The sequence below is a fragment of the Petaurus breviceps genome, unplaced genomic scaffold (genome assembly GCF_028583685.1).
Source record: "Petaurus breviceps papuanus isolate PSGF00001 unplaced genomic scaffold, PetGlider_PUasm1.0 207, whole genome shotgun sequence".
NCBI lineage: Eukaryota > Metazoa > Chordata > Mammalia > Diprotodontia > Petauridae > Petaurus > Petaurus breviceps.
In genome coordinates this window covers 27,995,749-28,007,309 of record NW_027185850.1, presented here as the reverse complement: position 1 = coordinate 28,007,309, position 11,561 = coordinate 27,995,749, and the positions used below count along the sequence as shown (strand labels likewise).

The 11,561-nt window shown below is 49.6% G+C and overlaps 1 protein-coding gene across 1 annotated transcript; it reads left to right on the top strand.

Annotated features, from left to right (window-relative positions):
- The first annotated feature begins 9,709 nt into the window (after positions 1-9,709).
- On the top strand, positions 9,710-10,969 carry LOC138164751 (forkhead box protein E3-like). The gene has a single exon (XM_069092716.1). The coding sequence runs from the start codon at positions 9,710-9,712 to the stop codon at positions 10,967-10,969; it is 1,260 nt and encodes a 419-aa protein (XP_068948817.1).
- The last annotated feature ends 592 nt before the right edge of the window (positions 10,970-11,561 follow it).

Below are 11,561 nucleotides of genomic sequence, written 5' to 3'. Positions count from 1 at the left end.
ATGCTCTCCAATCTGTTTCCTTACATGTCATCACAGTTCTAGAATCAAGCTACCTGGTGTCTTCCACATGGACAGGTTACCTTGACTAAGGAAGATGACAAGGTCTGCACATTCACTGGTCCCCATTACAAACACAGCTTCCATAACTTTCCAAGGAAATATTTCCAAAGCACTGGTCTGACTGGTTCAAGAAACATCAGTGGCTTCCTATTGTCTCTAGGATAAAATACAAACTTCTGTGACTGTCATTTTAAGACCTTCACAATCAGCTTCCAACCCATATTTACAGCCTAATTTCACATTATGTCCCATCATATACCATATGTTCAAGTGAAACTGTTTTACTTGGTGTTCCCCAAACATGACATGCTATCTCCCATGCCTTTGTGCACACCTGTAATTCTCTCCCTTATTGCTGATGTTTCTTTGGATCCCTATATTCAATCAAGGCTCTGGTCTAGGTCTATAACATTCATTGAGTACTAGTGAAACACTTGAATTTCCCATTGGTTAAACTGCCTTCTTGACTAGCCCATCTCATGTTTCTGACTTAGTGGATGTACTCAAAGAATAACCATTAATGGTTCCATATCAGCTTGGAAGGAGGTCTCCAGGGGAGTGCCCTAGGGATCTATCTTTGGTCCTGTGTTATTTTAACATGTTGGTCAGTGATTTAGATACAGGTATGCTTATCAAATCTGAATATCAGAAGAATCTGGAAGAGATATCTAGCATATGAGATGGTAGGGTGAAGATTCAAAAAGATCTTGTCTGGCTAGTGCATTGGGATGAGTCTAAGAATATGAAATTAACAGGCATAAGTGTGAAATCTTACACTTGGCTTCAAAAAGATCAACTTTATAAATATAAAATGGGGGCATATGAAAAAGATCTGAGGGTCTTAGTGGATTGTCCATTTAATTTAAGTCAACAGTATGACACAGTAGGAAAAAACATCTAATGTAATTATTAAGAGAGGCATTGCCTCCACAACTGGGGAGCTCTGATTATATTGATAATAAAATATACTGATATTATATATACTTTAATATAATATAATATACTGATAATCTGAATATTCATTGATAAGGTGGAGGGTGTCCAGAGGAGGGTGACCAGGCTAGGGAAGGACCTCAAAATCACATTATATGAAGGTCAGATGAAAGAATCAGCCCAAAGAAGATTCAGGGTTTCAAGTGTTTGAAAGGCTGTCATGTAAAATAAGGGTTCAGCCTTGTTCAGCTTGGCCACAGAGGGGAGAACTGAGAGAAATGGGTAGGAGTTGTGAAAGGCACATTTAGATGTGGTATAAGGAGAGATTTCCTAGTAAAGTGAGAGAGGCTAGTGAGGGAGGTAGTGAACTCCCCTGTACCAGAGGTGTTGAATTGAGGCTGAAAGATCATGAGTGGGGATAATGTTGGAGGGTATGATGAGTGTTTAACAATCAGCTCACTGGACATGACACACTTTAAAATGTAGTCTGCATTTTAAAAACCATTTTCTCCATCACTTTAAGACCAGACAATAGTATAATAAATATCATTATATAGAGAATTGTATATAAAATTATAGATATATCTTGCTCTGATTTGAGTGTTTGCTGATTTCTAAGGTATAAATGTTTACATTGAAAATTTTACAGCTGGCTCTCCTGAGCTGTTTGAGCTGGTTCCAGTACAGCCCTGACTGTCCTTTGCAGTGTCTCTTGTCAACCTTAGGTTCTGTGAGTCTGTGACAAAGACGGGCCATAGTCACAAGAGGCTGCTGCCTGGGGACCCTGAAAGTGCTCCTCAGTGTCCCCCATGGGGCCCACGGGAGGGAGAATTCACAGGATGATTGCTTCGAAGTCACTTCTCAGGGAGGAGTGGGGGTTGTGGGGCAGAGTGGTGCAATGGAAAGAACACAGCCTCTAGTCCAGAGCACAGGCCTCAAATGGTGCCTCTGTCATTTACTGCTGGGCAGTCTTGGGCTGGTCACTTCCTTCACCGCCCCCAAACTTCCTCTTCGGGAAAGTGGGGGCCTCCAGGGTCCCTCTCGGCCCTAAATCCTATGAGTGTTTAATAAACTATTATTGACTGACAGATTGATTGAGAAGTGGGGGGTCTAGTCTGTGCCCTCACCTTTGGTGAGTGCTGCTGTGTGTGGGGATGAGAGGACTTCTGGAGGTATCCCTGCCTTTCTGGAGCTGTTGATAAAGAATTTCTACATCCCCTTCTCCCAGAATATAGGACTGTCTTCTTTAAGGATGAAAGAGAAAACTGCTTAGCTCAAAAAAATGATTCCTAACGGCAGAGTGTCCACCCCCAGCTGGGGAGAGAAAGGCAGCAGGGATGCTACTCCCTCACCCAAGGCCACCAGGACCTAGGGATTCCTTTCTTTTGTACCCAGGAATGGACAGGAATAGTATTGTTTCAGCCACATGGGGTTCCAAGGCTTGGTATTCCTGGGCAAGGTCTGAAGTGAGAGTAATGGGGGTATTGAGAGGGGAGGTGTCCCACCAAACAGGGGTCTGGGATCCACAACATTCCCTCCAGTCTGGGTGCTAATCCCTGCTCCTGTCTCTGGACCCCTGGATCCTGTGTCTGAAATGTCTGATGTTGAAGGGATTGGTTGGGGGCCAGGCCCAATCTCTAGTTGAGGGCAAGTATTCACCCAGAGAGCTATGGGGCCAATCAGTCAGGCTCCCCCTGGGCTCTAACAGGCAGGGGCAGGGGGCAGGGTACTAATCCTCCTTTTCAGCCTGGCTGGGCCCCTCTTTTCACAAGCCCTGGGCCGAACGTGATTCGGCTGAGCAGCCCACGCTACAAGGACCCGCCGGCCCCTTTCTCATGGGGCCCGAATGGCTTCCAAGTGACCGCTCCGGGGGGGAGAGGTTAGGTGGGGAGGGCAGCCCTTTGTCTGACTGCCGGGGCCCATGGGCGATGACCCATGTGCACGGAGATCCAGGCTGGCAGGAGGGATTAAGGGCCAGCTCCATTTCCCTGGGGGCCTGTCCTTCCTTTCTGAAATGGCACTGGGCAGTGGGGCCTGCTTGGAAGGCTGACCAGCCAAGAGCAGGACTCCCTCCAGCAGGAGATCCCTCCCCAGATAGGAGGGTGGGAACTCCCACCCCTGTCCAAAGCTGTTAGTGTCTGGCTCCAAGGCTCCCCTCTCTGGCTCACCAGTCTTAGTCATTGCCCTCCTGGGCTCCCCGCCTTGTCTCTGGCCATGTCTGCCTTTGGGACAGGGGGCCTCTCTGGCATTGTCTGGCTGGAGATGTCAAAGCTGGGCTTCCAACCAGGCCTCTGAGTCATTGAGGGAGCCTCAGGATGTAAGGAAGGGGCTGGAGAGGAAGGGAAAGGGGGTGGGGTGGGGCACCCTAGCCAGAACCTGCCCAAAGCCAGAGGCTCAGACCAGGGGAAGGAGTCAATTATCTCCTCTCCCCTTCCTTCTCTTTTTCCTAGAACCAGATATTTGGGCTGACAGACCTCTAGAAAGAAACTGCCCAGTATAGGAGTAAGAGCTCTGCTTTTGGACTCAGAGAATTCGGGTTGTAGTCCCGGTCCTGTTACTTATTTGTGACCTTGGATAAGTTAATTTAACTCTTTGGGCCTCATTGTTCCCATTTGTAAAATGGGGAACTCAAAATAGTCGGTTGCTGGGGCCCTATCCAGATCGAAGTCCTATGATGGGCATCCAACAAGCCCAGAAGGAATCGCTGCCCCATCCTCAATGTTCTCATCCTCCTCTTCCCGCTCCAGATGGAATATGGCCTTGTCCCCACGTCCTTGGGCCCTGAATAGTGTCTGGAACCAGGCCTCCCAAGCGCTTATGACCATTTCCAACCACATCACCATGTGCAAGCTCCCCTGGCTCCCCAGTTTGTGTGTTTCTTCCCTGTAGAATATAAACTCCCTGTGGGCAGGGACTGTCTGGTGTGCCTGTATTTGTATCCACTTAGCAAATGCTTTATCATTCATTCATTCACTCACTCATTCACATACAGATAAAACAAATTAAGTACAGAAGGTTTAGATAACTTAGCCAAAGTCACACAGCTAATAAATGACACATGAGGAATGAGAACCCGGCCTCTTAATTTAGTGTGAGGACCTCCTCCCACTCCCACTCCAGGGATCCTAGGCAGAATGATTTCTAGTTCCAGACTGAGCCCTGACCCTGGTCCCAGGCTGAGTCCTGACCTTGGTCTGCATTTTACAAATCCATTCTCTTTTCAATGAGAGAGCACCTCTGGTTGGCCCAGTGGGGTCATCCTCCCATGTGGCTTTATGGTTCAGAATTGTCCTGCTGCAAAAGAGTCATGAGCACCCTCAGCACATACAAAAACGGCCTTTAAAAATAAAATAAACAAACAAAAAAACCAACCAGCCTCGCCACGAGATTCTTTTAGAACCTTCCAGACCTGGAAGGGACCTCCAAGGCCATCCATTCCAGATTCCCACTGAACAGAAATGTCTTCCAGAGCCTGCTTCTTGGAAGCAGCCCATTGCATTACTGAACTTTGTGGGAAATGATTGACATTAAGCCCACATTTGCCTCTTTGCAACTCCTCCTTTCCTTCCCCCACCCCCCAGATCTGCCCCTCTGGGGGCAAACTGAACAAAGCTAAGCCCTCTTCCCTGTGATGGTCCCCGCATTATTTCTGATGGCTCTCATAATCTCTTCCCATGGCCTCTCTTCTTCATATCAAATATGTCCAGTATTTTGGACTGTCCTGTGAATGGTGAACTGAGAACTCCATGCTTGGGGAAGAGGAGGGAGAGGAGGCAGAGCCAGCTGGGCTAGACCCAGCAATCCTCCCTGAAAGGAGTGGCCAAGGTCTGGCTGAACAATTTTCTTTCATTTGCCTGAGCAAGCTGTCATTTGGATGGCAATGGCCCTGTAGACTTTGGGAGTTGAGAGCTGGGGAGGTCAGGGGCGAGTCTGGGAGAAGCTTCTTGATCCGTATTCAATTGCCCCAGGACAGGAAGGAAGTCACACAAGCTCATCCTTCTCAGTTTACCTGCGTCTTGCCCTGAGCACTAGTAAGAAAGGTCATTGGCTTGGCGCCAGTTTGGGGAGAGAAGCTGGGAGGGATGGTTGTAGTTGGAGGTTCTGGGCTTAGCCTATAGTGTAGGGTGGGTTGTGGTGGGGGGTGGGGTGAGGTGGAAGGGAGAGCCCTTGATTTGATCTCAGAGAGACTGGTTTCCAGACTGGGACACTTACTAGCTGTGTCATCATCCTGGCCAAGTCATCTAAGTGACCTGTGCCTCAGTTTCCTCATTTATTAAATGGGAATAACAATAATATTTACATTACCTTAATCAGAGGGCTGTTATAAGAAAATACTTCATAAATTCATTCATTTATATGTTCATTCAACAAATATTTGTTACTTTAAAGTGTTACAAGAATGATAACATTGTGAAGGAAGCCTGCACTTATAGGAGAGGTTTTCCACGGGTTTTTGCTTTGTGGATATGTGTGTGTCATGGCCCCTTTGGCCAATCCATCTGGTGAAGCCTAAAACAAGATTCTTGTAATTGTGTTTTTAAATGTATAAGATAAAATACACAGGATTACAGAGGGAACCAATTATATTGAAATACAGTTATCAAAATAACAGAACCTGTGTTAAGAACCCCTAACCCCAGGAAATCTCCGGGTTTGAATTTCATCTTCTGCAGTTTCCAGCTGTGAGACCACAGGCAACTTATTTAAACTTTCTGTGTCTCAATTTACCATTTTCACATCAACTCACAGGGCCCTCTGTGGTGAGAGATTGTAAAGAATACAGTAGCTCTCCCTCCCCACCATAATCTGCTAAATAAAGAAGGATCCAAATGCTCAAAACCCTATTACCTTTGTCAGAATAAGACCAGCAGCAACCATAAAAGTTCCATTTTCCCATCATTCATAGCATCATTCACAACATTTGGTTATCAGCTAGTCACCAATTCCCCAGGCACTCTCCCCTACTTTAAGCAGTTCTAGTATAGAACCTTGTTCAGTGCCTGGTCCTGTTTGACCCATATAAGAACCTTATAAAAATCCACATTGCTTCTCTGTGTTGCACACCTAAATCCATCTAGGACCCCAGAGGTTTGCCCTGTCTATCCTCCCTACCTGTCCTTCATTCTATGAGGATCCCCAGTTCTATTAAATGTGATTACTCTGTCCTCTCCTGTCTGTGCATCCCAGTCCTGTCTGTTCTCACCTTTGAAGCATAAACTGTTGTTCAGGACTGTGACTAGTTGTTTAGTGGCCTCACCCACAACTTAAGTGTTGGGAGTCCCAAATAAATGTTGAACACAAGGATAGAATCAGGAATCACATACCCTGTTGGCAGGTCCCACTCCTTCTTTCTCCCCTACACTGATGCTGTGACTAGGGACCCTGCCCTGAACCATGTGTCCCTCAGACTTTTCCCCCTGTCAACCTAAGTGACAGATTGCTGCTTTTTCCTGTCCTGGATCTTGCTATTCTAAACCTTCTTAAGTCTGCATTAAGATAGGAACCAATTAGGGGTGGCCAGGTGGCTCATCGAGTAAGAGCACCGGCTCCCGAGTCCGGATGACCTGGAGATCAAATCCCGGGCTCAGACACTCAGCACCACACCCAGAAATAACTGGCTGTGTAACCTTGAGCAAGTTACTTAACCCTGATTGCTTTAAAAAAAAAAAAGATAGGAACCAATTGGAATAATGTATGCCAATTGTATAATTTGAATGTAGCAAAGTGCTATGGAAATTTATAATTGTTCTAACTCTGTTCCCCCCCCCCCCCCATAGTACCTAGTTTTGTGCTGTGACTTCAAGGACCTTCTTCAACATTGGGGAAAAGAGAGTCAGGGCAGGTGAGGCTGGCTAGGATTCGGGGTTCTAATGTAGATCCAAAGTAGTGTGATATGTGGGGGGCACCAGTGGAGGACTGAGAATTCTGCCACAACTCTCTCCTTTGGACTGAGGCATGTATCAATCAATCAATTAACAAACAGTTGTTACTTGCATATATTACTAGAGAGGGCACCTCACTGTGTAACTTGGGATGTTATTTCACCTCTCTGGGCCTCAGTTTCCTCATTTGTATAAAAGAGGGCTGGACTAGATCACAACTTTTTATTTGAGAATCATAGAGTTGGGAGGAATCCCAATGGCCCTCTTTTCCAGTCCTCACCTGAACAATAATCCCCAATAGGTGGTCATCCAATTTGGCTTGAAGCCTTCCAGGGAAGGGGAGCCCCTTTCCTGAGGAACCCAGCCAGAGTCTTAGATTACTCTAAATTGTAAGGACATCTTTTTTTTTGTTTGTTTTTACCTCAGGCTGACACTTGCCTCCTTTTAACTGTTAGCACACTGCTCTTTGGGTCTGAGCAAAACAAGTCTGATCCCTCTTCAAAATATCCCCTCAGATACTTGAAGACAGGCACTATGACCCCCCCCCCAAATTTACCCTTCAGGCTAAGAGTCCCTGTTTCCTTTAGATCATTCCCACATGATATTATCTAGAAGACCACCCTGCTTGTATATCATAGCCTTGGACGATAGTAAAAGATTTAGAACTGGAAGGGACCTTTTATTTTACAGATGTGGAAACTGAGGCATGGAGAGGTTAAGAGACTTTTCCAGGATCACATGACTAATAAGTGTCTGAGGCAGGATTTAAACTTAGGACTTCCTGACTCTGAGTCCAACACTTGATCCACTGTGCTGCCCTGAACCCAACCCCTTCACTTTACCCATGAGGAGACCGAGGTCCATTGAGGATCCAGTGGCTTGCTTAAGATTATATAGCTAGTGGGTGATAGATCAGGGAGCCCTCTCACTCCAATAAAAGGCTTTCTTCTCATTCTACATTCACTAAGGCTCATTTTCCTCATCCCATTTACACGGAGCCAGGAGTGGTCCCAGCTCTTCTTGTCCCCAGCATAACCTAAAACAACCACTTTGGCTGCCTGAAAGACTTCCTGAAGGTGGGATCTGAGCCAGAGGAGCCTGGAGGTGGAGATGAAGAAGGAGAAAATTCTTTTCTTTTTTTCCTTTTCACACATTTAGCTTTTCCCCAATTACATGTAAAAGCTTTTTTATAACGTTCATTGTAGAAAAAAAATTGAGTTCCAAAATCTCTGCTCTTCCCCCCCCCCCAGAAGGCAAGTCATTTGACAGATGAAAAAAAAAAAAAACAAGAAAAATAGGTTTCAAAGAAGTATGCTTCGATTTGCATTCAGACTCCATAGTTCTTTCTCTGGAGGTATATAGCGTTTTTCAGAATTGTCTTGGATCATTGTGTTGTTGAGAATAGCTAAATCAATCAGTCTGTACAATATTGCTGTCACTGTTCTCCTGGTTCTGCTCATTTCACTTTGCATCAGTTCATGTAAATCATTCCAGATTTTTTTCTGAAAGCCACCTACACAATAGTATTTCAACACAATCATGTACCACAACTCGCTCAGCCATTTCTCCAATTGATGGTCATCCCCTTAATTTCCAATTCTTTGCCACCACAAAAAGAACTGCTATAAATATTTTTGTGCATATAGATCCTTTTCTTTTCTTTTTTAATCCCTTTGGGATACAGACCTGGTGTGCTATTGCTGGATCAAAGGGTATGCACAGTGTTTTAACCTTTTGGGCATAGTTCCAAACAGAGAAGGAAAGCATTCTAAACTTAAGGGACAGCCAGTGCAAAGACAGAGAGGAACAGCAAACAGGCCAGTGTCGTTGGATCACGACTAGCTGTGAAGGGGAATAGTGTAAAAGACTGAATGCCAGAGAACTGTAGCTGATTCTGGTGTGATTGGGAGTCACTGGCACTTTAGGAAGGTCCATTTGACCGCTGAGTGGAGCACAGACTGGAGTGGGGAGAAGCTGGAGGAATGGGGACCCACTAGCAGGCTGGGTGCATGCAGAAGTCAGGTTTGAGTGGTGAGAGCTGTACCGAGGGGCAGAGGGCTTGTTGTGAAGGTAGAAATAACAAGGCTTGGACAACAGATTGGATATGCAGGTGAGGGGGAGCCAGAAGTCAGGGTTGCTCAGGCTGTGAGTGTGTGACTGGGTTGGATGGGAATAATTTTTTCCTAGCTATCACAAAGGATTTAGAGATTATGTAGTGCAGCCAGCCTCATTTCAGAGATCAGGAAACTGAGGGTGAGACCCGTCGTGAGGAAAGTGTTAGAAAGCCTTAGAGAGTTATTGTAAATATGTGGCACACACATTTTCGAATAGAACCAGGATCTGTCTTTTCCAAGCCTGATTCTATCTCTACTCTAAGAGCCTGGGTCATCGAGATGGAGAGCAGAGGGGAGGAGGGGAAGAGATTGCCATCCTGCCTAGAAACCAGAGAACATCCTTTTCGGGTTGCCCTGGGCCTCAGGCTCCCCCCCCCCCCATCTGCCTCCCCTGAGGGCAGAATCCCTACAGCCTCGTCCTCCAAGATCCCTCCCCCGCCTGAATCTCTCGCCCCACTGCCCCGAAATAGTGAGGATGAGACTCAGGTTGGGGTAGAGACAGGAGGGGCCGAGGGGCGGAGAGGTGGGCGGCTCTCGGCTGTCAGAGCTACGGGGCGATGAGTGGTTCTCTCTACTCTGCTTTAGGGGCGGGTAACCACTGCTGCCGACCCTACATAAGGAGGCTGGGTGCCCGGACTGCCCTTCCTCTCTACAGGGGCGCGGGAGCTGGGGACGGGGACCAGGTGACCTGGGTCCCCCGAGGCCGGGAGCGGGAAGTTTATGAATCCGCCGGACGCTTTCTCCTGCTTCCCCAGCCTGGGCTTGGCGCTGGCGCCACCCTCTCCGTCGGGGCTGCCCTCATCTCCGGTGCCCCCGCCGCAGCTGCCAGCCAAGGCGGAGTCGAGCGGGGCCGTGCCGGGTAGGGAGGAGCCGGCGACCGTCGGGCCGGGCCGTGGGGAACCCGGGGCCGTCGGGGCTGTCGGAGCCGTCGGCGGCGGGAGGCGGCGCAAGCGGCCGGTGCAGCGCGGGAAGCCGCCCTTCAGCTACATCGCGCTCATAGCCATGGCCATAGCGCACTCCGCAGAGCGTCGACTCACCCTGGGTGGCATCTACCGCTTCATCACCGAGCGCTTCGCCTTCTACAGGGACAACCCGCGAAAGTGGCAGAACAGCATCCGCCACAACCTCACGCTCAATGACTGCTTCGTCAAGATTCCTCGCGAGCCGGGCCATCCTGGCAAGGGCAACTACTGGGCGCTCGACCCCGCGGCCCAGGACATGTTTGACAGTGGCAGCTTCCTACGCAGGAGAAAGCGCTTCAAACGTAGCGACCTCAGCACCTATCCCGGCTACTCTCCGACACCCAGATCCGGGCCTCCCGCGCCTTCCGGGGCCAGCGCTTTCGGGCCGCCCCCGCCGGCAGCAGCAGCCCGCGCGCCCCCCTATTCCGCGTCGCTCTACGGGGCGCCCTACACTGCGGCCCCGACGGCTCCGGTGATGGGGCCGGGCCCCCAGCCCCTGCAACCCTATCCGGGGGGCTCAGGGGCGGTGCCCCCGCCCCCTCCTCTGCCTCCGCCGCGCGTGTTCAGCATTGACAGCCTCATCAGCCTCCAGCCTGGTTCCGACGGGGCGGCCTTCCCTGTTTCAGAACCCGGGTCGTGTTTTCCAGGCCCCGCAACGGCGGCGGCTGCAGGGCCCGGTGGTGGGGTGCTCCTAGGCAGGGGGCCCCCAGCCTCTGCCCATTCAGTCTCCTACCCTCCCTACCCTGCATCTCCTCCTCCAATGCACGGTTCGAGCTACGGGCCGCCTGGCAGCCCCCAACTGTATGCGCTGCCCCCCAGGCTGGAGTTAACGACCGCTCTGGCTGGCCCCCAGAGCGCGGAGCCCTCAGGCGCAGAGCAGCTGCTTGGCCTAGGTGGACCTGGCCCTGGCCCGGGACCTGGGCCCGCCGTCGGCGTCAACGGGCTGGCCCAGTTCGGGCCCAGTGGCGCTTACCTGAGACAGCCGAGCTTCGCCGCGGGGCTGGAGCGCTACCTGTGAACTGTCTCCCTCTCTCCTTCCTACTTCCTGTTCCAGGAGGATCCCCCTTCCCTCCGCTCTAACTTCTTCCTCTTGCTGTGCTCCCCTCCCATGTCTTACCCTTGCCTCTCTCCAATTCCCTTTCTCCCCCATCCTCCCACCAATCTTCCTCCTATAGGGTTTGGTGGGGGCGGTGAGGGAAGGGAGGAGGAAAGGAAGCCAGGTTGGTTTGGGGACGGGAGGTACCCCTTCCATTTCTCCTCTCTCCTCCTCCATCCCCTCATTCCGCCTGCTGTTACTTCTTCCTTCCGTCTTTCTCCATCTTTTTCCTTCCTCCCTTATCCCTCTCTACTTGTTTCTCCTCTCCTGTTTCATTAATTCAGCAATTATTTATTGAGCTCTTCCTTTCCTACTTCGCCCTATTTCCTCTCCCCAGTGCACTGCACCCTCCCTCCTCCCCCCCCCCAGGCGAGAGTGGGAGAGTAGGACTGACTAGGTTCAGTTTTTTGAACTCCCCGCCAGCTGCTACTCCCCGCCCAACAAAACTCCCTCTCTCTTCCCCACTTATCCCTTCCCTTCCTCCTCCCCAATCCCTACAGTTCTCACAGGAGGA